This window comes from Martes martes (assembly GCF_963455335.1).
Source record: "Martes martes genome assembly, chromosome: 14".
NCBI lineage: Eukaryota > Metazoa > Chordata > Mammalia > Carnivora > Mustelidae > Martes > Martes martes.
Window position 1 is genome coordinate 14,074,252 of NC_137902.1, and position 27,704 is coordinate 14,101,955.

At 38.8% G+C, this 27,704-nt stretch overlaps 1 protein-coding gene across 1 annotated transcript in view; it reads right to left on the reverse strand.

Moving 5' to 3' along the window:
- CCDC172 (coiled-coil domain containing 172) overlaps positions 1-14,316 on the reverse strand; it is a gene marked incomplete at both ends in the record, with an annotated part of 50,959 nt that extends 36,643 nt beyond the window's left edge. The window contains 2 exons of the mRNA XM_080823201.1: positions 13,975-14,060; positions 14,238-14,316. Of these exons, the coding sequence (XP_080679327.1) occupies positions 13,975-14,060; positions 14,238-14,316 (165 nt within the window). The remainder of the gene's footprint in view (positions 1-13,974; positions 14,061-14,237) is intronic.
- Between the last annotated feature and the right edge of the window lie 13,388 nt (positions 14,317-27,704).

Here is a 27,704-nt window from a genome sequence, read left to right on the forward strand (position 1 = left end):
CATCAACTTGTCAACCAGCAGCTTTAGCTTTAGGAAGACAGTTCATTCTTTAAGAACTGGAGCAAACAAGAATGGGACAAAGAACAATGTATATACTGTATCCGTTGGCAAGCTGTAAGTCTGGACAGTTCTCACATAAAAACAGCAGACCCCCCCCCCCAAATACTGTAATGAAAGATTAAAAAAAAAATTACCCAAAAGCTTACAAAGAAAGAGTACTATAAATCTCTGTAAGATATTACTGTTACATGGTGCAAAAAGATAAATTTTGTTAATCAATTATGTGATGCCCTCAAGACAGTAAAAAGGTATGTCCCCCCAAAAACAAGAGTAAAAGAGCAAATACGGACATAAGAGAGTAAGATTTAAAAAAAAAAAAAAAAAAGCTGAGATAATAAGGAGGACAGGAAATGAAAGAAATATAAAAAAGAAAGGAGCCCAACAGAACTTCTAAATTTAGAGTATTAAATAACAGAACCAACACTGCAAAAGATGGAATCAGTAATGTAAAGTATAAAGAGTTCTCTAAGGCTGCTGAGAAGATCACAGGTTCAGAGAGCAGAGAACAAAGATCTAATCTTATAAGGAATAGGGGAACACAGAAAAGAAATCACAAGTAATAGTTGAGGTTAAAATGGGAGTTGAGGTTAAAATGGGAGGTTACAATTAGGTTAAAATAGTTGAGGTTAAAAAGTAATAGTTGAGGTTAAAATGGGGGACACCCATGGTCTAGAAAAAACTAACAGGTAGATCTGTGAATAGATTTGGAATTATAAGAATAAAAAATCTGCACAATCAACCCGGGAAGAAAAAATGCAAACAGTTTACCTAAAAAGGATTTTAATAAAGCAGCCTGAGGTGCGCTTAGGTGGCTCAGTCGGTTAAGCATCTGCCTTTGGCTCAGGTCATGATCCCAGGATCCTGGGATGGAGTCCCAAATCTGGCTCCCTGCTCAGCGGGGAGTCGGCTTCTCCCTCTCCATCTGCCTCTCCCACCCTCCCGCCCCACCCCCACTCGTGCCAACACGTGTACATACACACTCTTATCTCCAATAAATAAAACCTTTAAAAATAAAAAAAATTTTTAAAAAAACAGGCTGATTTCAGTATTTCTCTTCTGCATTAATAAATTTCAAAAAAATCAGTAATGCCACTTCTTGTGACAATCCCTGGGTGTTGTATGTTAAGTACCAAATCACTAAACCATACTCCTGAAACTAGTATTACACTGCATGTTAACTAACTGGAATTTAAATAAAAACTTTTAGAAAATCAGTAGTGTTAGATCTACATTATTTTCTATAAACAGGCATGAGCCAAGAATTCTGTATACAGACAAATTTTCATTCAGGTGTGGAAACAATAGAAAGAAATTCAAGATCTTAAGGGCTTAGAAAATCCATCATGCACAATAGTCCCTGAAAAATTACTTGAACAATTATACAGACTGACCAAAAGATGAAAAAGAAATAAAAACCCAAGAATGAGGAAGTTGAAGCATTAAAAAATTTTAAAGTTAAAGAATTAAAGTTAAGAATTCTGGTTAATATGGCAGTCTAAGCAAATGTGGGAAGGACCCACTTTCTGCTGAAATATAGAGGAATGCTATATAAAATAGAACTACATTTAAAATAAGATATCATTTACATAGTCATACTGAAAGCAAGAATGGGAAATTATCATGCCAAACACAAAGAGGTGACTCAGGTTAAAAATGGTGTGCTAGAATTTAAGTCCAAGGGGTATCCTTGAGATTGGGTACAGGCGTTACGGGCTAGGGTTTTAAATGCCCACGTAAGACCAAAAGTCAAGACCAGAGGGAGCTGGAACTGGGCTCACTGGATAGAGTCAGGAATTGAGCAGTGTCTATGCCAGCTGTACAAGTGGAATAACAAAACTCCATTCATTGGTTTAGAGAAGCAGCATATAAATGAGCTGCCACCATTGAGCCATGAGTGGAAGGTGTCATCCCCAAGAAGCTCCAACCCCAAGCTTGAATGGTTCTTGGATATGAGATTTATGTATCTCTTGCTCATGGACTGCAGAAATCCTAAGCTCAGAAGTTAACATAAAAACTGGTTCTGAACAAGTGAAATTTGTACGCCCCTGGCAGCCGGGGTGAAACTCTTTTTTATCAAGGGAATATGTGGTACCCTAGGAAACATAAGCCCTGCTAAAGATAAGTTTGCAATAGAAAAATTTGAAGCTCATAAGAATATACACCATTACATAAGAAAGCCATCAGCTTAAACAAGCAGAATTCACAGAAGAGAACAGAAAACAGAATCCTATGAGAAAAGTTTTAATTTATTCACTCAGTAATATTTATTTAACACCCTCTACAATTGGAGCACTGTTCCAGATACTGGGAATAACAGTACTGAAGAAACTGGATAAATCTGTATTCCTTGTGGAGCTTACATTCCTTTGGGGGGAGACAAGTAATAAACAGATCGATATAAAATATGTCAAGAGGCAGTAAGTGTTACAAAATAAAGGATTGTGAACAAGGAGAGATGGGACTGGGTGATACCATTTTATATACTGGAGGTCAGGGAGGATCCTCTCCAGTAGCCATTACCAAACTCATGACTTTTCTGTGTTAAGGACTTTATAGTCTTAAAAAATTACTGAAGAAATTTTTGTTAGATTGTTTTCATAAGCTAGACTTATCAATATTTTCTGTATCAAATATTAAAATGAATTTTAAGAAACATTTAATTCATTAAGAATAACAACAGTAAATTGATTGCATGTTTAAAAATATATACTTAAGAAAAAATAGTATCCATCCCCCCAAAAAATAGTAAGAAGAGCTGGATTTACATTTTTTGTGCATCTTTTTAATGTCTGCCTTAATAGAAGACAACTGGATTCTCACATCTACTTCTTTATTCAATCTTTTGCAATACGTTTTTTGGTTGAAGTACATGCAGGAAATCTGGCCTCACACAATGTATTTTAATACCCTTTTCAAATGATTGTGGGTATGCTTGATGCTGTACCCGAACTAAACCAGTGATAGTTCCTTAAAGGTTAGTTGCAGTGTGGAATCATTTCAGTGAACTTTTCACCTTCCGTTACAATAAAACCTGGTCTATCTAACACAGGTCTATCCTGTGCTTTCAGAGGATATTTTATCCATGTATGGTTTTATGACATTATGTGCTGATCATTTGGGAAATATTGCTTCACTGAACTATTATTCTGATCCTCCAAATATTAATACATTTAATTATATGATACTAAAAAATAACATTCGTTAATGCCATTAACAAACTCATCAGAAAAATCTTTAAGTATTGGGGAAAATACTGTCAAGTTTATAGCGACAGATAAGAGTCTTCGAAAATTCAAACTTTTGTTTGAAAGGCTGAATATTATCATTGGAAAGATACTACTACTACTATCAGTTGTTTGCCTTGAAATGTCAGGGTCACTTCATTTTTGAGAAAATTTTACCAAGTATTCAAGTTTAAATAACTATAGCCTGTCACTTATTCAAGTAAAAATGGTGTTCCGGGGGGGGGGGGGAAGGGTTAGTTCATTTTGTAACTCAAACACATAAGTACTCTCCCTTGAGACAGTCATTGTACTTTGGAATATAGGTACTATATGTGAACTTCCATTTCATCACACACAGTATTAAAAACTCATATACCCAATGGTCAACTTCAAAACAATCAAGGCATGTAGTGAAACTGGTGGGTTCTGTTTTTCACTGTGAGCTTACAGCAGTGAAGAATACAATGACTACTAGAGCAGTTGGGTGCTACTGCCTTGATTTGTGCTTAGGCACCAGCAGTTTTACTCATCATCGCCTTTACTTACCATCGATGTGCACACAAGCACAGTGAAATGGTAAATAATGCCTTCGCATCATTAAGAAAATAGTTTGACCTCACAGACCTCCTGAGGGAGTCTTGAGGATGCCTGGGTTGCAGGTCACACTTTAAAAACCATAGCTCTCAAGTGGCAACTGTAACCTCAGGTAAAGAGCCATCAAGATTTGCATGCCTTGACATAAAGTCTCACATTCCAGTGGAATGGTTGGCCACCCTGCTGAAAGAGACCTAAAAGAAGTGAGTATACACAAGACACCCCTAGCTTTGGGAAGAAGCATTTCAGGCAGAGGAGACAGCAGTGCAAAATCCCTGAAGTCAAAGAATGGTTTACAGATTCCAGAACAAAAGAACCCATTGCAAAGGCAAACACCCTTAGAAAAAGAGACTACCTCCACGAAAATGCCCAGTGCTGTTCTCTAAGGACATCTGGTGCCCTCATCTATTTTTATGCTTCAATTACTTGTGACAAATATGAAGAGCTTTTCTTTACAGAACCACATAGAAAACATCAAAAGTTATTACAAACTTTTTTTTTCTGAGAAAGGAGAACATCAAGAATTTTGAGTTTATAGTTAAGTTTATACATGGAAGCTGTTTGATGCCAACTCTCAAATTCAGGTAGAGAATCATTATGTAATTTATTTCCAGTTATTCATGGTGCAATGCAGAAGTTGCTTAATGAATGTTTGTTGAATGAATAATTACCCAATGTGTGATTGGAGATATTTAGAAATGAGGAACACAGTTAATTGATTTTCTAAGAAATCACAAAACGCAAAAAGGCCAACTTTTGAAAGGGCAATCTTTTGTGCTGTGCAGTGTTAGGAGGTTAGCAAACTAAATGTACTCTCATGCCTTCTGCACACTGAGCCACAAACTTACTGTTCTTTAATTAGAGAATCCTTCTCTCAGTTCCTGGAAAAGAAGTTGTTTTTTTTTGTTTTTTGTTTTTTTGTTTTCCTGTTGAGAACACTTCTAACATTTCAGGCTAAACCATCTGCTTAGAGTAGCTCTTTGAAGGGAAAAGGAAAGGAAGGAGAAAAGAAAAGAGAAACGAGAAGAAAGAAAAGACAATTGAAGAGAAGAAAGAAATAGGCACACTGGTGTAGATTTTATACAATTAGAAACAGTGTGGTAGATTTTCCACTTTGTGGACCCAAGCCAGGAAGTGTGCAACTTTTGTGATTTATTTTATAAGAACTTCCAAATAGAAAGGCTATCTGGCATACTGTTATAGAGTTTTCTCTAAACTGCTATTACCATGAAATATTCTTCAGATTTTCTTAAGATCATGAAAACAAAGTTGAGAAAAAGGAGTTCAATAAATGCTACATGTAGTATTTTCCACTTCAATTAGAAATGTAATCATTTCAGTTCTATCAGTATGAAGAGCGATCACTACTCAGAGACCAGTGCCCCCCAATAAAAGAACTGGAACCATGGACACGACCATTAATCAAACAGCTCATCCTAAGACTAGATGTGCCAAATGGCCAATAAGCACCTGAAAAGATGTCAAGCATTAATGTCATTAAGGAACTTGAAATATAAACCAAAACCAAAGTATAAACCAGACACTGTCTCACACCTGCTAAGATAGCTTTAACACAAAAACAAAACAAATAAAAAACCAGAAAATCCCAAGTGTTCGTGAGGCTATAGAGGAACTGGAGCCCTGGGGTACTGCTGGTGGCAAGGAAGATGGTGCTGCTGCTGCTATGCAGTCTGGCATTTCCGCAAAAAGTTAAACCTATCCTAACCACACGACTCAGAAATTCCACTCCTGCATGGAATACCCAGGAGAACTGAAAATGTATGTTCATACAAAAACTTGCAGGCAAATATTCATAGTGACATTATTCATAATAGCTAAAAAGTGCAAACAACCCAATGTCTATTAACTGAAGAATGGATAAACAAATCTGGTATATCCATACAACAGAATATTATTCAGCCATAGAAAGGAATGAAGTAGTGATACATGCTACAATATGGACGAACCTTGAAAAGGTTCAAAGACTGGTTCAAAGAAGCCAGTCAGAAGAGGCCAACTATCCTAGAATTCCACTTATGGGCAATGTCTGGAGACAGAAGTAGATTAGTGGTGACTTAGGGCTGGTGGGGTTTGATGGGGATGGAGGGGAACTGCTAAGGGCATAGAGCTCCTTTTGGGCTGATGAAAATGTTCTGTAATTAGTGATGACTGCATAACTTTTTGAATAGACTCAAAAATACTGCTTTGTAACTTATAAAATGTAACTTTATTTTTTAAAGTCACATAACAGCTATGTCCCCACTCCCAGCTTAAAAAATTAAACATTATGTGTACAGCTAAAGTGACCTGTATACCCTTCCCTGATTACATTTATCTTCCAACCCCCATCAGAGATAATCACTACTTGATGTTGCTACTTATCATCCCATGCATGTCATTAAACTTCACTATAAATTTATAATCCCTCATAGATGTTTTGTGTGTTTTTAAATGGTATCATACTTATGTACCTTCTATAGTTGCTTTTTTATCATAATATTATGTTTTTGAGATTTGTGGATTTTTTTGGGGGGGGTCATTATTAAATGGCTTTTTCATAATGACATTCAGCGCTTAGAATTCTGAGGTCATACTCCCAGGAATAATAACTAAATCTGTTAAATGTCTTTGTCTACTTTTTAAAAATCAATTCAATCAGGTGATTCCCTCAAGCATCTCAAACTCTCATTGAGCTCTTGTTCAAAATAAAGGAATTTTAAGTGTATGTAATAACATAATGGCTTTTTTAGGACTCCAACATAAAACAACTCTTGCATGACTGAGGGGTAACTTACAAGGGAAAATCTTGCACTGTATCCTTGCATACACGACAAATCATACTAAGATTAAATGATAAACATAATTAACCTTACATATTCCAACCAACGACAGGGCTTCTCTACATGGTCATTCTGGCTTTGACCACTAAAATATTTGTTGTAGATGCTGTGGTTGCCTCCCAAACATGCATTTCTCCTTTCCTTGGTTAACTACTGGTTTTTGGAAACCTGTACCATCCCGAAACAGCCCACTGAATTTGGGAGAATTTACTACCTTTGATCACAGCTATTGTTATAATTTGTGTATATGAGGCGAACGAAGGTATCCGATGAGGATAATTCCTTTGCAGTTTAGAGAAAGCTTCAAACAAACTTCCTTCTCTCTCTCCCTGATTTAGAAGGAAAAATCATGTGGCTCTGGGCGGTGTTAGTTACTTTTAGGGGAACATAAGGACAACAAGCATTCTGCCATTCTTCTTTATTAATAAAACTCCAATTTTAAGATCTTTTTTTTTTAAATTTATTTGACAGACAGAGATCACAAGTACGCAGAGAGGCAGGCAGAGAGAGAGGAAGGGAAGCAGGCTCTCTGCTGAGCAGAGAGCCGGATGCAAGCTCGATCCCAGGACCCTGGGATCATGACCTGAGCCCAAGGCAGAGGCTTTAACCCACTGAGCCACCCAGGCACCCCAAAACTCCAATTTTATTCAGTGCAGTAATGCATCCAGTTAAAAGTATTTCCATTCCCAGGCTCCATTTTCCCAGGTTGGCCATGTGACAAAATTCTAATCCTCAGGATGCAGGACTAAGTCCTTAGAGAGGACTTTCCTTCCACCAAAACAATGATAAAGCCACATGAGAAGTCTTTTGATTTTCACGCTCTCCTCGTCTTCCACCTGGAATTCAAACACGATGCCTGCAGATGGTGCAGTGCTGTGACCATAAGGATGAAAGCCACATGCTCAGTGCAGTGGAATGGAAAGAATATACCGCGGTCTTTCACGATTTCCTTGAGCAATTTTAATCAATGGCCATGGATCTCCTACCTCCAGACTTTCTGTTACACAGAAAAAAATAACCCCTTATTTGGTAAAGCCACCATGGTTATATTTTTGTTACAAGCAACCTGATGCAATTCCAAAGGATATAAAGGTGGAATCAAAGGTTGGGTTCTCATATATTTAAGTCAATCGTATCTCAATATGTTTAAGCCATTTTGAACTGAATTTCTATTATTTGCAACCCAAACCACCCAAACTCATAGGACCTTCTAAGGAAGGGATGGTGCTTCTGACTGGCCTCTTAACCCTTAAGGGCTAACCTGCTGCCTGACTAAAGTAGATCTTTACTAATGAGGAGCCCCTGTGATGACAGGGAAACTTCTGCTAACTCGTGGTGCTACATTGCTTGCATAAGGCCACCCAACAGTAAAAGCAGACGAACAAAGAAATAAAACATTCTTATTAATAATTTCATTAAACACATAGGACACATACTCATCAAAATTGTTGAACTAGTAAAGCTAGGTGGCTTTTAGAGAACCATGCCTTTAGTTTCCTGTCACTGTCTCCAAACTCTCCTATAACCTCACCCTTTCCTTATTCTGTTCTTTACGCTATATTACAGCAGTTAAGAGTGAGAGTTCTCGGGGGTGTCTTATTGGCTGAGTCGGTTAAGCGTCTGCCATCAGCTCAGGTCACGATCCCAGGGTTCTGGGATCTAGCCTGGCATCAGGCTCCCTGCCCAGCCAGGGAGTCTGCTTCTCCCTCTGCCCTTCCCTCTGCTTGTGTTCTCTCTATCTCAAATAAATAAAATCTTTAAAAAAAAAAAAAAGGAGACTCATTTAGTTAACCTCATATACGTTCAGCTCTCCCATCTATTATTATTATTACTATTATGTGACCTCCAAGGTACTAAATTTCTCTGGATCTCAATGTTCTCAAATGAATAATGGAATAATTCTATCTCACAGGGTTCTTCAAAGAGTTAATTGAGCTAAGGTTTGTAAATGCTTAGCACAAGGTCTGATTTATAGTAATGATGTGCTCAATACCTACTACTTCTAGGGGTTTTTTTTGTTTTTTGTTTTAGATTATTTATTTATTTGAGAGAGCATGAGCAGGGAGCAGGGGGAGGGGCAGAAGAAGAGGGAGAAGCAGACTCCCCGCGGAGCAGGGCGCTCAATGCTGAGCTGGATGCCATGATCCTGGGATCTTGACCTGTGCCAAAGGCAGCCTCTCAACTGACTCAGCCACACAAGTGCCCCTTATTTTGTTTTTACAACAGAAATATCACTTCTCTTGTCTTAGGCTAATTCTTACCTTACCTTCTGGATCCCACCCATCCTCCTTCGGCCTCCTCAGGGGCTTTTAACTACTGATTGCATTTTCTCTCTAGTCTATTTTCAACCTCTTTCTATAGGTCCCTTCCCACGAATATGCATAACAATGGCCATGATAATGAAAATGATGGGATTTGAAGCATAGATAGAATTGTCCTTTGTTGAGGAAGCACATCTCCTTGATAAAAGGGAGGGGAGACGTTGGGTTTTCACTTAGGCAGGGTTGGAGATCAGCAGGTGGGAAAATAAAATATTTCCTGGTGGATGGTTTCTATTTTCTCTGAAACAAAAGGCAAAGTTATCTCCTGAGAGTTAAGTAGTTCAGAAGACAGGATCAAATATAGAAGAGTGAAGGTTGAAATAGTCATTAGAGAGAGTGAGAAAGGAATGCAGTAGTTATTTCCAGACCCTGTGGAAGTCTCAGTGGAAGCCCAGGCTCACATTCATGAATACCAGATCCAGTCTCTGCTGGAATTGCCCGAGTGCCGACACAGTGGCAGGTAATTGGGCCACTTGGAGTTGGACTCTTGCCAGGGTAGTGAAAAAAAAAAAGGACAGAGGTCGGGAGGAAGAGTGAAATGACCAGTTCTAAGGGCAAAGGAGAGTACCCAGCAAGTTAGCAGGATAACAGAAAAGACAAGTGGTGAAAAGATGGTAGATCATAGCATGAGCTACCATAAACAGGTAGAGAAATGTCCTGGAACTAGCATTGGGGAGTGAAGAAAACATCCACCAAACCTCTAGGAAGTACTTCGAGTATAAAAGAAAAGTCCTCTGTAGAATGGACTCCAAACTCAGAAATACATTGACTGACTATGGAACTATACATATGACCAAAGTGAATGTAAAAGAGACAATAAACCAAAATTCTATACTACCATTTTTCAGAAATCAGCTGTACATGTTTAGGACAGGAAGAATTTTCCTTAAAAGACTTTAATGTGAAAAAGTCAGAGAAAGTGCAAGCAACTAAGTCAAGTGTCCTGGTCACAATTAATGAATCTATATATAGGAATGTGTTAAATTGTGATAAGCAGAATTTCCATATTATTTTCTAAAATTGGGATTAAATAAATCACATGTACTGCTATTTAAACAATGTTACAGGGAAGAAATAATGTCCTTCTTTTATTTATGTTTTTAAGTCACTTTTAATTAATTAAATTAAATTTAAGAAGGATATAAATTTTTCTTGATGCAACTTTTACAAAAAGAAAAATCTCCATAACAAAACTCTATTTCAGTATTATACATGATAACAACTTGTGATTTTGTTCTTTCCCTAATTAGGTAATAGAGTACTAACAGATATGACTTTGTCTGCTGGTCTGGGAGGGTTCCTAACTAGGAGGGTCCCTAACGGGCAGGGGTTTTATCAACTTAAAAAGAAAAGGACTGGGCACAGTTTGGAGTAAAAGAAGTCACCTTAAGTTACTTATTTATTTCAATATAATGAATTTTTTTAAAAAATTCATGCTGTATTATTTTATTATTGTTATAATTTTTTTTAAGATTTTATTTATTTATTTGACAGAGAGATCACAAGCAGGCAGAGAGGCAGTCAGAGAGAGGGGGGAAGCAGGCTTCTTGTTGAGCAGAGAGCCTGATGTGGGGCTTGATCCCAGGACCCTGAGATCATGACCTGAACTGAAGGCAGAGGCTTAACCCACTGAGCCACCTGGGTAGCCACCCCTATTACTGTTATAATATTTATGTAAGTTAAAAGTGAGAGAAGAAAAATTAAACAAAATAGCTTTCCACCATTTACTTTCTTTTGAGACAGTATTGCGTTACATTAGGTTTTATGTAGCATGTTTATACAGATTAAATAGTCAAATTTTAACTATATACTATTTTTTTAAATTTATTTTCAGCATAACAGTATTCATTGTTTTTTCACCACACCCAGTGCTCCATGCAATCTATATACTATTTTTAAAACAGAAAAAAAAAACCAAACTTTTAGATGCTTAGAAGAAACTACAAATGTTCTGGGAGTCCTTAATTTTGATTTGCTCTGTCATCCATACCTCAAAACCTTTCTTTATCAGAGGCTTTAGGTATATTGGTAAGCATTAATGCAAATCCAGGGCATATTCTTGTCTTTCTGTTTTCATATTACCAAACCTAACCAGCCATACTGCAGCTCTCCAATTCACAAAGTATGCATACTACATAATCTGAGACTTTTGCAACCATATATTTTAAAGGACTCATCGAGCCCTGAAAGGCAAATGCTATCATTCAAGTTCTAATTACATGCTACCTGGGTTTTACAGAACAGAAAAAAAAGTGAGTATTGCACTTCCTAAATACATTTTTGACCACAAGCAACTTCCAAAATAAATGCCCCAAATATTGTCTGAATGTATCACTGTACAAACAGCACAAAGCACTGGCCTATTCAAATTATGTTCGGGTTTCTCCTGATGCTGCTTTCACTTGATAAATTGGTTAATAAATGCCAAGTCAAATATTCAAGTAAATATATTTTCATTGTTATTGGCAGACATATAATTAACTCTGAGAATAAAAGATACAAGAAATCAATTTATGATTACTTCTTCAGTTCCTCCCATTAGTCATCTACATTATAATTGTGGTTCCACTTTTAAAATCTTTATCCATACATACTCACACACACCATTTTGACTATATTATAAATCAAATTATTTCAATTACAAATTAATATTGTATGAAATGGTGAACCTCATATGTTAATTTTATTAGTAAGATACAATCATACTATTACCCATGTATATGAGCTGATTAAAAAACAATGCACATTTAAGAGCTTATATTAATTAGTAATTTCAGCAGATGTTTCTAAACAATGTTAAGGACTTGCTCTGTCTTTTCTCAAGTATAAATATTTGAGTCAACATTTTTTATGTATGTGTATTTTATCAACAAATTATATTTCCATTTTCAACAAAAAGGCTGCTAAAAAAGAAAAATAGTACAAAGAGTAAACCTATTTTTTTTTTCAAAGAAGACATATAAAGAGCAAATTTTTTTAAACATTTGTTATCTGTCAGGTCAGTATCTTCACCAATCCGGGAAAAATACATTTTGTATAAAAACTTACATAAGTGACCTTTTAAAAACTGCCGTAAACTAACTGCAAAAGCTTCAGATACATTATTACATGTGGATTTTATGAAGAAAAAAATTCTAAGATGAGCTCAAGAAATCCGTTTTAATAAAATATGCTGTCATTACTCAGTTGTTACTTTCATTATGGTAGTTTAATTATTTTTGATTATATGTCATGGGCAAGTCATTTGACCTCTGTGTTTCCTCACCCATAAAGGGAGATTAATAATTGTGCCTCATCACAGGATTCCTGGCAGGGTTAAAGGAGTTAACATGGGTGAAGCATTTAGAATAGTGCCCAGCATACAGTAAGTGCTCAGTAAGTGTCAGCTAAGCATTACCTAATTGTATGTTTTGCCTATTACTTCTATTAGCTTCCAGTTACCAAAGCTTAAGTATCTTAATTCTTTTTAAAGAAAAAGAAAGCTACATCATGACATTCTTAAAGCTCTGCCCTTCCCATCAGCTTATAGTGTTTGCAGCTACTTTATCTGTTACTCGCAAGCAAAACAGGACCTAGGGTCTCACTGAGTAATAGTCCAAACTTCTATTTTAAAGGACAGCACTCTCCCTATTATCTTACTATTAGTACTCATTAATGCATTCAAACACCAAAGTAAACTAGGTGCTAGGCACTGGACATAAGCTATGGAAACATAAGATGGTTAAGAAAAAAATTCCAGATACGTTGCTTCCAAAGCAGTGAGGGGTACAAACACAAATTCAACAAGTACTCTTGTTTAATTTTAACATGGTACCCTGAACTATAATTTTAAAAATTTCCAAGCTGTCCAAGAGTAGGCTTCACAGGTGACATTTGAGTAAGACCTGGTAGAAGAGCAGAAACTCACCAGGTAGAGAAGGGATCTATGACTACTTTGTTCACAAAACTAGAGATTCCTCACATTGGTAAGTTAAAATAGACATTTTTTAAGCAAACAGACTTACTCAAACAGACTTCCCACCGCACACGGCTTGCTTAGTTTATCTCTAGGTGTTGAATAAATATTTTTGAATGACTGTCGTCCTGTCTTCCCCCATAGGCAAGGTTTTCATTAGGACAGACTCTGATGACGTTCTTAGCTCCCCTCCCCCCAGGGCTCAGAGAAATCTTCCTAAAACCACTTTTATCACACCGCTCCCTGATCAAAAGCCTGGAATGCTCTCCTCCTATTCCCAGATAGCAGCTCTCTGCTTTGACTAGATTTCTCTCCCAATATGCCTTGGGCATGTCTCCCTTTCATTCATATCCTCTCTCTGCCCCCAATACTTTTCTCCTATTACTTATTTCTCCCTTTCCAGAATTCTACCCACCCTTCAAAAATGTTCCTTCAAGAAGCCACTGGATAGCCTTGCTTCTATTTCAATAACATAACATTTTCAAATGAGGCAGAAAAGAGAGATGCTAGTGAAAAAATGACACTTTAGGATGAAAGAAATGTCCAAAATGTGGTAGAGAATCGAAAAATACAAAAGGCAGAGACTGGCTCGAAAGTCACATTCCAACTGTTACATCAACAGGGCACACTTCTTCAATTATTTACTATTTAAAACGTATACGGTGCTCCAACTACTTATTGAGCAATTATTTTTTCCAGTGACATCGGGCTCTTTTAAAAAGTCAACCATCCCACAACATGGACCATCAAGTCTTCATTCCTTAAACTGGTTTCCTTGGGACAAGTGCCTTGTTGGAATGAGTGTCCCTGGACCTGGAGTTTGGAATATTATCCAGCAAGATGGCACTGCACTAACCAGCCCAGGGGTACACTTCCTAATTGAAGGACAACTAGTTAAATAATAAAATATCTTCAAAAAGGCAATTTCGAATAGATATTTTTTTCAAGCGGGAATGAGCACACTCTCCACGTCAAGCTACCTTAGATTCCAGCTTGGCTTTCTCCTCATTCAGCAGCTCGGCTGCTTTCTTCATTTCTTCACGACATCTGTTTATCTCCGACCTTACTGGAATAGAAATGAAATCCTTAAACACCTCTTCTCTCTTTCTGGAGTCCCCAGGCCCGTGCACGTGGACAGCCGAGCCCCCTCCCTTCTCCGCCTGCGCCCTGGGGGCTGCCTTTCGCTCTAAGCCCCCACCCGGAGGAGACAAGGGACCCCCCAGCGGGCGACCGGAGCACCCACCTTCTCGGATCACGCGGCGACCCTCCTCGGCCTGATGCTCCGAGAAGATGATGTGCCGAAAGAGGGACTCTAAACTCATCTCGGGCCGGGCTCCCGCGGATCCGTTGACGCCTTTCGGTACCTGCGGGTGAGGAGTGCGAGGGGCCTGCAAAGCGCAGTGAGGAAGGAGGACGGTTCGGGGCTATCCCCGGACTGGCCTTGGCTCTGCACAGGCGAGGCGGGGCACCAGCCCGGCTGCCGGCCTTTGTTTCCCCGCTTCTCTAACAAAGGACAGACGTTCACCCCCTCGCACCCTGCACCCTCGCCCTGCCTGGGACAGAAGCCGGGCTTTCGTTCCCCGGCTGAACGCAGCTCCCCCCAGTCGAGGCCCGGGGCTTCGCGGGTTTCCCTTCTGTGCTGGTGGCAAATAAAAATGGAGGCGCCCAGGCGTGGCGTCTGAGCCGGCCTGGGCAGCACGCCTCTGTGTGACCGGCCTTTTCCTTTTCGCCCCCTCTCTTTTTCGGGCGAACGTCCTCACAGTGTTCTGTCTCACGGTAATCCGTGTATTGCTAACAACACGGTGGGCTGGTGGGCTGGAGCCCTTCCTGCAGGCCGCAGCAGGGGCCTCCGGTTGGCCTCGCTGGGTGGGGACTGAACTACGGCGTCTCGTTGGGCCCAGTCTGAGTCAGGGGCTTTGCTTTGGCCAGGTGGCCCCAAAGGTCTTAAGGCCGCACTTGGACTTGCGGTGATCTTTCTCGGAGGCGCAAACACGCGGCATTATGAAGAACTAAGTACCCGTGATTCTAAATATAAACTGCAACGTCTTATCCTTTGACTGTGGCAAAGACTGCTATAAATGTGCAACGTCTGACATTCCGCCTTAATCATTCCTTTGTAATCAGGGCATATCTTTTTAGTCTGCTTTAAAATTAATCATTGCCTTTTGTAATCAAGCTTCAGTAATATTAACACTTCAATATCTGCACAATATGTGTCAGAGACCAAAGTGGTTGCTAATTAAAGCTTAAACATGAAAGGCACCTTTGGGATTTTTGCATGGGATTTTCAAATTAAAAAATAAAGCATTTTTAGTTTTAGTAGGCCAAAATTGTAAGATCATAATAAACATTTGACTTTTTTTTCCTGAATGTAGAACTGACATTGGTTAAACTTTAAAAAATAATGTTTAGTTAGATTGTGTTAGAATTGAAAGAAGATAAATGTGAATTCTATCGCATCATCTGTATGAGTCTTAATTAATATTTCATTAATGCTGTAGCATAGTGGGCTATAAGTTTTAACCTATTCCAAATTTCCACCTCAATTTCCATCAAGCCATGTAGGCATAAAACTTAGTTTTTAAACTGTATTACCAAAAGAATACGTACAGAAAAGTGTAATGCTGTAGAAGAGAATTACCCATAAACATACCATTCAGAAGCAAGTATTAATAAGATTTTGGCTACTGCCTTCCAACTAATCCTCCTCACCTTGCATTTTTCTTTTACAAGCTTGGCAATATTGTGAATAAACAATAATTATAATTACAGTTAATACTACTTATGGAGTATATGCTGGGCACTATTCTGAACACAATGATTTTTACTATTACCTTCATCGTATTAGATGAGAAAACTGAGAGCAGGAAAGTTAAGTATCTTGCCAAGGTGCCATACCTTGTATGTGGCAGAGCTAGAGCAGAAACCAAGAAATCTGAGATCAGAGGCCATGAATTTAATTTTGGATACTGCTTTATTTTCCTTTGATTACATCATAAGCATTTTACCATTTCATTGAAAACTCTTCATAAATACACTTTTATATCTTCATAATCCTCCATCATGTGATACGTGTATAAAACTCAGATATACTGAAATAAATTTGACTCTTTTATCTGTTCAAGGATGGAAAACAAAACAGAAATTGTGGTTAACCATTTTCTTTGAGCACTCGTTTGGAAGCTTATGAACTGTGCCACAGCGCTATCAAAGGAAAGGGCTTCCAGAAGATAAATTATATTACTAATTAATATCACTCCCTTCAGAATTATTTCCCGTGGACTTGCACAGGGAGCATCCTCACAAGGAGGCTGCTTTTCAAAAGCATGCTGCTCTTTAACATTCCAATTTTATTAGTTACACTCAAACTCACATTTATTATTTAACATGTTCTTTCTGTACTGAAAACTTGGCAGAGTGGAATTTGGGCAGCCTTTGGGGAGCCTAGTCGCCTCACTCGCACAGGCATATACAAGAGAGAAACTGCTGGAAATTCTGGGATGGGGTTATGGCGGAGAAATGGCTTCTTCATCTTCTGCAGTCTTCATATCACAGAATATTTTGGTGTTTTTAAATCCCAAGTTCAATTCTTTTTAGAGGCACTACTGCCATAGACATTAGCAGGCGTTTTCCTTTTCTTTTATTTGTTGAAACAAACATGATTGTGCAAGCCCACAATTCAAATTTTAAGTGTTTTTCTGTTTGTTTATTTTAGATTTTATTTATTTATTTGAGAGATAGCAGGAGCGGGACAGTGTGGGGGTGCAAAGGAATAGGGAGAAGCAGGCTCCCCTCTGAGCAGGGAACCCGCTGTAGGGCTCCATTCTAGGACCCCAGGATCATGACCTTGACTGAAGGCAGATGCTTAACCAACAGAGCCACCCAGGGGCCCCAAATTTTAAGTGTTTTATAATAATGAGTGAAAGAAACATGTCAGGATATTAAAATATTATTATCATATACTAGCTTTATTCATGTATCATATACTTTATTCATATATATTCTTTATTACTGCTTTATATATTGTTTTATTCATATATATTCTTCAGTAAGATATTTATTCTTAAAGATATACATTCTGATTACTTTCTACATTGCATTCTATGATATTCAGAGCAAGAGTAGCATTACTTCAATTTATGCCAAATAAAAATGGTATATGGCATGGTAAAACTAGGGCATACCATTTTCTGAAAATGGTATCTTATAAGCCTGAAAAAGTGATTCATTCAACAACTGTTTAATGAGTCTCTGCTATTCATTCAACATTCATTCAACAAATACTATTGAGCATCTCCTATGTGCCATATTAGAGAAACAACAGGATTTAATAAAAACAGAACTACATAAAAACTATTTTTCTTCCCCCGGATATTTCTAACCTCATTGGAAAATTATTATATTTTTCAGCATTTTGGCATCAGTATAAACAACTGCTTTCAGATGTTTCAACAGATGTTCTTCAGAAAGAAAGCCAATTATTTGCATTATGATACCCACATATGATTCTCAGATCTCAACTTTCCATCTGTACATGTTTCATTGAATTGCATACCTATGGAATATAAAAGTTAAGATCACTCATTGTCTCTCAACCTCAGACTTTTGTTCATAATAACTCTAGCACCTGGGTTATTGAGTCATTGATAATTGCTTTGCTAGAAGGCCTTACATAAGGCTATATTGCTCTTGTGATTTAAAATGTATTTCCTCTCCATTTTTAGATTGATGACTTCCCTAGGTTCTAAGCCAGGCTGGCAAATACCCACTAGCCCAGGGCATATATATTGCAATGAAAAGAAGAAAAGTAATTCATTTTTTTAATGTTTTTCTTAAGGCATCTGCCAAAAAGAAAAACAAAATGTAGGTTCAACCAAGTTTAACAACCATTTATTGAGTATCTACTAAGTATAAAAAAAATCTCTGCTAGGTAGTACAGATGATACAAAATTGAAAGGTGCAAGCCCTGTCCTCCTGGAGGTCATTGTCTATCAAATGGGACATAGCATGCACAAATAACTCCTAAGCAGACCGTATACAAGAGCTTCCCCCTTGTGCTTGCGGAATATGGCAGAGGGAGAAAGAATAAATCTGACGTAGGTGATGGGGGAGACTTACCAGTGGGGGATAGAATATGAGCTACCTTTTCAAGGAGGGTGTGACTTCAGTAGATAGCTAGTAAGGGGGAAAAAAAAAAAAGACAGTCAGATGAAGCCAACATTCAGATGGTCTTTAACAGTTTTCATATTTTCCACAGGTGAGGGGTCTGTCAAATTTGCTCCATGTGGCCGATCTGTGGCAGTGGGTTTGAAGCACTAGAAAGGAATAAAATAATAGCTAACTTGTATTAATAACTTATTACATGCCAACTGTTGTCTGAGACCTTGACACATCCTAATTCTCTTAAGCAACCCAATAAACTTATAAGTTCAAGGCTTTTATTTTTTTCCACATTGCAGTTGGAGAAGTGAGGCAGAGAGAATTGAGTAACTTGTCCATGGTCACATATGGTAGCAGAATCAGGATTTAAACTGAAGATGATAAAATCTTAAGGCAGATCCTTAACTACTTCATTTCCTGCCTCCAAAAACTAGAGGCTGGAAAAAATAAGACTTTTGCAGCAGCTGTGTTTCATTTCAAGGCAGATATATTTCCTAAAAAAATGCTTATCACCAACAAGTTAATATCTTTTCGGAAGACATTTTTTGACAACGGAATTCGGGTTAGTAATGCAATCCATGTATAACCCATTAAAATCAAATGTGATTGAAAGAAAAATAATTGAGAATGGATCATGCTTTGTAAATGCTTATTTAAGCAGCTGTATATCTAACATGTAAAACTAAAAATGAAATTTGTATACAAAGTATCATATTCAATTCCTAATATTTATGTTTGTTTCCTACAGCTGCTATAACAAAAATACCACAGCTCAGTGATTTAGAACAACAGAAATTTATTCTCTCGCAGTTCTGGGGTCAGAAGTCTGAAATCAAGATGTTGGCAGGGTTCGTTCCTTCTGGGCTCTCTAAGGACAGTCAGGCCTTTGCCTCTTCATAGCTGCTGGTCCCTACTGGTCATTTTTGGTGTTCCTCGGTTTTTAGATGCAACACTCCAATCTCTACCTCCGTTATCCATTGACATTCTCCTAGTCTGTCTCTGCCTCTTTGTCTCTTTCCTCTTATAAGGACACCAGTCATTTTGGATAAAAGACCTACCATACACCAGTATGACCTCATCTTAAATAATTACACCTGTAATAACCCTGTTTCCAAATAAACTCACATTCTGAGCTACCGGAGATTTAGGACTCTAATGTATTTTGGGGAAAGGGGGGTCGGGACCCAATTCAATGCATATAGCAGACCTTAAAAGTTAAGTTGCAGGAAAGAGTTATGTTTTTTTTTTTAAACTTAAGTGACTGATTTATTTCTATTACAATCGAAGTATTTCGTGTTTAAAGTATTTTAATGTTTAGTGTTTGTCTTAGACTTTAGAAAACATCTTGCACAATCCTTTTATTTTATAGATGTTAGCACTGAGGCCTTGGAGGTTGATGGATTTCCCCAACATGGCACAGGCAATTAATGTCAGAGCTAGGTCTAGAACTCCTTCCCAATTCCTTCTGCTCCAATGAAAGATCTTTTTTGTTCACCAGTGGCTTTCAAGTATTTCAGTTAAAAGAAGTCCTCTTTTATCTTTTTTCTATATTGAACTTTCTAGTAAGAGTTTGAAGCAAGGGTATAGCAGCTAAAGTTCAGAACGGGCCTGGGGCAATTCACCTAAGGTAGGAGCCCTTCTCCATTAAGGAGATTAGATAGATAAATAGATAGATAGATATAGGTATCTATAGCGAAAACACAGATATCTATAGGGAAAACATAGATCCTTATGGATATATAAAAAAATACACACACATATTTGATAAAGTCATATATATATGTAAATACTTAAAGGTATCAATTTTATTTTCCATCTTACATTTCTATAATAGAAATGAAAGCAAACTGTCAATTCTTAATTATTGATTGAGAAAAGCAAACTTGTTTTGCTTGTGAAATATACTGTATGAAGAAATTCCAACAACACATTAGGAGTCATGAAACAGCAAACTCTTTGGAAATAAAAAGCTGTAGTGAAGCTGGTGAACTCGACTTTTCACACTGTCAGGGTCAGGAGCCCAGCACAGGGTCTGGGAAGGCTGCCCCAGGTGCCCCTATTCAGGAGATTAGCCTGTCAGCTCTGGAAAACAAAAACAAAACAGAACCTGGAAACCACTCTTCTTCACCTTGTATAATTCATTTGTTTTAATAAATATTTATTGGGTGGACACTATATGTAAGGGAAGTAAGAATTTTCAATTACAAAGATGAATAAATGAGGACCTTGAAATCTGGTTGGATCAAGTTGTAGTTTCCATGATAATAATTTAAGTAGTTTGGGATTACACAGAAAGAATTAAAAGAGAAATTCAAGGTGTGTTTTTTATCTTACCAGTTATTTGTTTTCATCATTAATATAGTCTTTGCCTAACTAATAAGTACATGGTTACTCAGCAAATAAATGACTCTTTGAATACATTCAAATTTAGGTCAACAATTAACATATTCTCTTATTATAATTTCTGTGAAGATTTCTATTAATTTCAGGAAATTAGTCATAGTGACTATTTGGAAATTTGGGATAAATTTTAATATTTCTATTACTTTCTATGAATTATTCACAGTGAGTCTTTAGAAAGTTTGAAAAAATGTAATGTCTATATATATAGTGAACTATATAAATCCTTTTTCTTCTTAAAACAATTTGCTAAATTGCTTATTTGTCAGGATAAAATTACTTTATGCTTCCAATGTTGGAATGACTTAGCGGCCCTAGTACAATAGTATTACCTTATAAAAGCCAGACACTGTCATTATTTACCCTTCATGATGCCATAGACAGTTCAAAATGTTTTATCATAGTTTACATGGCTCATAAACCTTATCTTTTATTTGACATTGCAGGTGTGTTGATAATAGAATATGGAAACTCTGTAAGATGGTTAAAGGAAACAATTAATTAGCGTTGAAATAAAAAAGCTCAGTAAGAAACATTTTAAACAGAATAAGCGGATTATTTCACAGGTAATAGTAAGTAGTTGTGGAATAGAATTGAAGGGAATGCATACAGAGTGAAAGGAATTTAAATACCTGAAAACAAATAAGGAAATATTGCAAATATTAGAATTACTGAAATCGTATATACATCATCTTTCGAAATTTGTTGGTCTTGTAATTCTGTTCCAGCTAGATCTCATTATTCTACTTATGAAACGCATACATCAATAGGTTTCTTAAACTGTTTGATAATATACCTTTACAATTTCCTTTTTCAAGATGTTAATGCAGAGAAAAGCAGGAAAAGGCTGAGATCCTGAACTCTATTGTGCCTTAGCCTCAAGTGAATAAATGCAAAGATTGTGCACACAGGATCCAAACACTCATAAAAAAGATACATGGTGATATTCTTAGAAGAAATTAATAAACCCTAAGAGAACTTGTCAGAAGAATGTCCTAAAGATGATTTTATTTCGGTAATTGTTGTATTTTAAATGCTTTCATTTTCTTTTGCGATGTCTTTTATCTTACTTACAGATGCTATTACTCATAAAATATGATATTTCAGTCCAGAAGGCTGTAACTGTAAATGAGACATAATATTCTCATCTAGAAGTAGATAAGAGGATTCAAATCTCCTGCTTCACGGTGTAAGCTGATTACTGCAGAGGTCAGAAAGCTAGTTTCCACTTCCTTTAAGTGTCAGCTATGATATTTTATATAAATGACCAGACACCTTGTGTTTCCTTTTATTCGGCCCCGTGCATCTGGTTGGCAGCCTGTGTACGGTGGTTTGCAAGACAGACTAGGAATTCTGTGCCTCGGGTGTGGGGAGATGACTGGAGGGTGAGGCCATGAGGGATGACCACAGCCATTTTCCATAAAGTGTTCATTGAAGAACTACTGTGTCCCAGGCTCTGCCTCAACAGTGAACAAGATGAATGAGTTCTCTGCACGCATGGAGCATACAAGCCAACAGGCAGCAAAGTATACACATTCATTAACTCAAGGCACACAGAGCAAGTGTAAGTGTAAAATGTAACTGTGCGGGGCGAGCGCCTGCCGCCGACGGTGTGGGCAACACATCTGTGCTCTCACGAAGCCCCTATACCAGGACAGAGCTGGTGTCTGAGAATGGAGAGGACCAGTGGGATCACTGCACCGACCGGGATGGTGAAGAGGTCAGGGCTGCGTCGTGCAGGGCCCTGAAAGCAGGGGAAGCAGTCCAGATTGTATTCAGAATGCAGTGGAAGGCCAAAGAGGAATCTGTAGGGGACTGAATGCAGTTTAAGAATAAGAGGGTGACCCCTAAGCATTGTTCCCTTGTGGAAGTGTGACATCATACCACTGGATGGGGTGTTGACCCAGGTCCAATGCTCAGGGTGGCTGATAACTAGCTAGGAGACTTTGAGCAAGTCACTGACTCTCTTTTCCCCTTATTCCACTTGTTTTCACTGGGGAGAGGAGAGGCAGGATTAAAGAAAGGAGGCAATAGGAGAGTTGAAAAGGGGGAAAAAAATCCTCTTAATATTTAGAGATGTAAAGTTCAGATAGTAAGTTGGAAAAACAATCAAACAAACAAGTAAGAATTTCATCTTTAATAGCTCTTGAGCAAGAAGCAGTCATCCCAGTCCGCACCCTGGAAAATTCCAGTGTAGGACAGATAGAAATGAGTACAGAATTATATTAGAATCATTGTTTTGGCCACTTTGATTAAGAGTTAGTATCAGGGCCTTAGGGAAGAAAAATTCAAGAGTTATGCCGGAATCCACTCTACATCCATCAGATTTAGTTGTGCATAAGTTTGTGCAAGCAGAAATCCACACGCATACCCACTGTGGCAATAAAAATATTTAAATACTCCCGCAGGGTTTGGTAAATAACCACCACCCCTTCCACCACCAGGGGCTCCCAACTCCATGACCATCCAGATCTCCTACAACCTGGCAACTAAGAGGTAACACTCAGCAAAGAGCCTTGAGGAGCCTGCTCAGGGTCAGTTCTGATTTCTCAGTGCCTGAACCTAACTGTATATTGTCTTCTTGAGGCTATAACAAATCACCACAACTTTGGTGACTTAAAACAATACAAATTTGTTATCTTATAGTTCTGGAGGTTACAAGTCTAATATGGGTTTCTCTCGGCAAAAATCAAAGGATCCACCGTCCTTCTGGAAGCGCTAGAGGCTAATTTGCTTCCTTGCCTGTTCTGGCTTAGAGAGGTTCCCTGCATCCCTGGGCTCCTGCCCCTTCCTCCATCTTCAAGTCAGCATGGTAGCCCCATAAAATCTCTTTCCTTCTCTGACATTCCTTCCACTCTGTTATAAGGATGCTTGTAATGCTATTGGGCCCACCTGGATAAGTCAAGATGCTCTCACCATCTCAAGATCCTTAACTTGGTCACAACTTGAAAGTCCCTTTTGCCACATAAGGTGACATAGTCACAGGTTTCAGGGATTAGGATGGAAATGTCTTTGGGGGCCCTTATTTTGTCTACCATGGTGGTTATACATTTTAAATATCATACCTGAGTGTAAATAATATCTTACCTAGACTTCTCATAAAATAAAACTGAGTGTGTCGCAAAACGTGAGATATAAGGGAAAATCCGGCTCATCTAGAAAAAAAAATTACAATAGGTCCATATCTCAAAAACTTTCTGGAATACAGCAGACCTTTAATTTTCCTGTCTGGTTTAGTAGTGACCAGTATCACATGGATGAAATGGTTGAAGAGAACAGAGTTGGGGCAACACAGAAAGGAGTGCAGAGGACAGAAGGAGTTACGGGCCACTCATTTGTCTGACTCTCCTGTGAGGGCTCAGGAGAGAAGGACAGAGCAAGGACCTTCAAGTGGATGGATCTCAGGGAGGACAAGAGAGGACTTTAGAAACAGATAGGACATGTCCCCCCTCTTCCAGGGGCAACTGTCTCCCAATCTGGGATATTGAGGGGCAAAGGAAGTGAAAAATGACAGTTTAAATTTCTTCTGTAACTGAATGTTCATGGAAAAACTTGGGATTGACTTGGTGAGGCTGGGGGAAATTTGGAGATGAGTAAGGGACAACGAATCTAATATAGTTTATCTGCTTTCGGGGGCAGGCCCATATGGGATGGGCCTTTGTATATCAGAGTGCCTTGTATGCAATGGGAGTAAAAGTCCTGAAACAAAAATCAGGAGCCACAGGAGAATGTTGGCTTCACGAGGAAGCACCCGTTTGTTTTGTGCACCATGGATTCCCAGCTCCCGGAATGGTGCCAAGCTAGAAGCATGTGCCCAGGAAATCTGCATTGAGTAAATAAAGGAGAAAAATGAATGTATGCAAAACTTTCGTGTAAATAAACTTTCTGGTGTAAACAACGAACATTTAAACATTTGTTGTAATAACCAGGAAATGCTGGAAACCAATACTCAGTTCAATATGCTCACATTGTGATATAATGTATCAAAGCTTAAGCTATCAGGTGAGTTGCAAAGACCTGTATTCCTGCCTATAAATAGGGTTGCCAGATTTAGCAAAATAAAGATACAGCATGCCCAGTTAAATTTGAACGTCAGATAAACAATGAGTGATTTTTTAGTAGAAGTGCATCCCAGGTATTGCACGACAACCTAGGTATGGAGCCATATTGCATCATATTTCAGAAAAATTATGACTCGGTAAAAATGTTGTTTTTAATGATGGTACCATAAAGGAAGGAAAAGGAGGTGCTTTCACTCGATTATGTTCAATATGAGGGTCGGGGAAGGTAAAAACGGGCTGTGTCATGTTGTGCTATTTTAAAAGCATGCTTTTTTGTGAGCGACTGCCCATGGAGGAGGACTGAAATTCAGCTTCTCATAAATTCTGCAGAGCTACCAGGGAACAGTAATCAACAAGGATAAAATCTGAAGGGAAGGTCAGTGAGGCAGGTAAGAGCTGCTGCATCTAGATTACCTAAAGCACACACAGCTCCGCCGAGCCGGACGGGGAAGAGAGCACGAGAGGAAGGACTCATCCCGTGCAAGCCTCATTAGATTGCCTTTCGGAAAAAGTCCCCATTTGCCCCAATAGCACTTTATTTTATGTGCAGCTTGTGCTTGCTTAGTCCATAATATAGAGGCGAGCATGTTCCATGGACCAAGTGGTTTGTCTTTGTGATGCCCTGTTGCTGGTGAACTAATTCACTGTTTTTCTCAGAAAGGACAGGGTGTTGCTGTATTTATTTGTGCCTGATCTGAAGAATCTCTATCGATACTTTTTTTTTTTTTTTTTTCCATGAGGCATTTAGATGCTACCTGACTGTTAAGCCTGAAAATACCAGATGGAGCTCGGGAGCAGAGCAGACACTGTTGTCATAGAAACAAGATGCTATCCCAGCTCTATGCAGCTGCCATCTTTTTTCTCCCCCTTTCACTGTGAGGAGTTCTGATAGGAGCAAATACTGATACAATACGGAGCTTCTCCCCCGCCCCCCTCCCTTGGAAAATAGAGCTACATTTCAAGGGCTGCAAGACAATTTGTTAATGGGTCCCTCAGCTAATGGAGAGCCTAAACTTATGGAAAAATGACTGGATTTCCAGGTCTTCTAATCAGAGTGTATATAACTGGGAAGCCCATGCCTTGATATCATCTTCTTCCCCTAAACGGCAGTGATGCATTTCTCTTCTCCCAAAATGAGACCATATCCTCTGTGGCCAAGGGAGCCTCAGTGTTGACATTCCTGGAAAATGCAACCTAAGTGCCCACAGTCACTCTGCAGTGTGTGTACTCAGCACGAGAATAAGGAGTGACCTCTCCGGGTTCTCTGAATTGCCCAGAGGAGCTGCAGAACGCTGAGTACGCAGGCGGGCTATGATGAATTCTTGTGGCTTGATGTCCAAACTTGAGGGATGCAATTATTGGCCATGGTCCCACACTGATGCCTTTTCTCTTTTGGGCACCTATGGCATCCTCAAGGGCATTTGGCTGGGAGGGAAGTGCCCACTACGGATGGGAAGAGGAGCGGCAGGCAGTGTTTTCTGGAGGCAAGGCTGCACTTGTGCTCGGAAACAGGTTAAATCCTAAGGCCTTGAGGGTCTGGCATCAGAGGAGTCCTAAAACTAAGGGGGCTTAGGGCAATGGTTCGTGAACTAGTTTCCTACTGCTTCAGGAAAAATGATTGCAAATGGTGGCTTAAAACAACACCAATTTATTATTTTACAATTCTGAAGGCCAAATGTCCAAAATCTGTTTCACTGAGCTAAGAAGATGTCAGCAAGGGCACCTGGGTGGCTCAGTTAAGCATCTACCTTGGGCTCGGGTCGTGATCCTGGGGTCCTGGGATCTAGCCTCACGTTGGGCTCCCCTGCTCAGCGGGAAGTCTGCTTCTCCCGCTGCCTCATTCCCCTGCTTATGCTCTCTCGCCTGTGCTTGTTCTCTCTCTCTCTCTCTCTCAAATAAATAAATAAAATCTTTAATAAATAAATAAAAATTTTAAAAAAGGAAAGAGATGTCAGCGGCACTGGTTCCTTCTGGAGGCTCTAGGAGAGGATCTGTTCCTGCTTTTTCTCACTTCCAGGGCCCACCTACTTTCCTTGGCTCCTTGCCTCTCCCTCCATCTTCAAAGCCAGCAGCCGAGCCTCTTACCTCCATCCTCGCTTTGCCTTTTTCTGTTGTCAAATCTCCTTCTGACTCCCTCTGAAAAGGAGACTTGTGATCACATTAAAGCCCCTCAGATAACCTGAGACAACCCCATCCCAAGAATCTTAATTTAACTACATCCATAACCCCCCTTTTGCCACATAAGGTAACACCCACAGGTCCCAGGAGGGAAGAGAATGTGGATATTTTCGGGGATCAATATTCTTTCTACTGCAGTTCCCAAACCCAGATGATCATCAGAATTACCTGGGAAGCTTTTCAAAAATAAAGATTGCCAGGTCCTGCAGGAGGGTGATCCTATCAGAATGGCTCAGGGTGGGCTGAGGGCTGAAAATCTCTTTGTGAGACTCTCTCTGTTTTCTGTTGAAAACTTCCGTCAAGGGCTTCTTCAGGCTTTTTCTGAAACACATGCAGTGAGGATTTATGACACTGCGATTGGGTTTTCTAGATCATGTTCAGGGTCAATGAGTGTATGGGAGAGGTTTTAAAAAATGTGTTTGTTTGGAAGCTTGGAAGGTCATACCATCCTCTGAGGTTCAGAATACTCCCACACAACGACTCTGGCAAAAAACTGTGTCATGTGAATGGGGCCCAGCAACCCTTCAGTTTCATGGTAAAAATACCAAAATTGTTTGCTAATGCCTCCCTAGACCTTTAACCGTATGAAATATGTATCTTGATATCTGGGATCAGCTGTTGTTCCTTCTCCTTGTGGAAACTTTTCCACTTAGCGCCTCAGAACAGACGCTTCTATGTTGTTCTCAGAGCTCCGAAAGTTGCCTATTTTGCCTGCTTTAAGAAAAATGGCTGTGGTAGAGGGAAAAAAAAACCCAACCATATAGTATCTTTAGAAAAACTGTAAATATTTCATCATTTCTTACTAAACATACATTATTTACTCCGTAATGTAAATATTTTATGGCCTGCAACTGGCAATTTTGGAATATATTGGTATGTTTGGAGAATTGCGGTTCTGTTACAAATCCGAC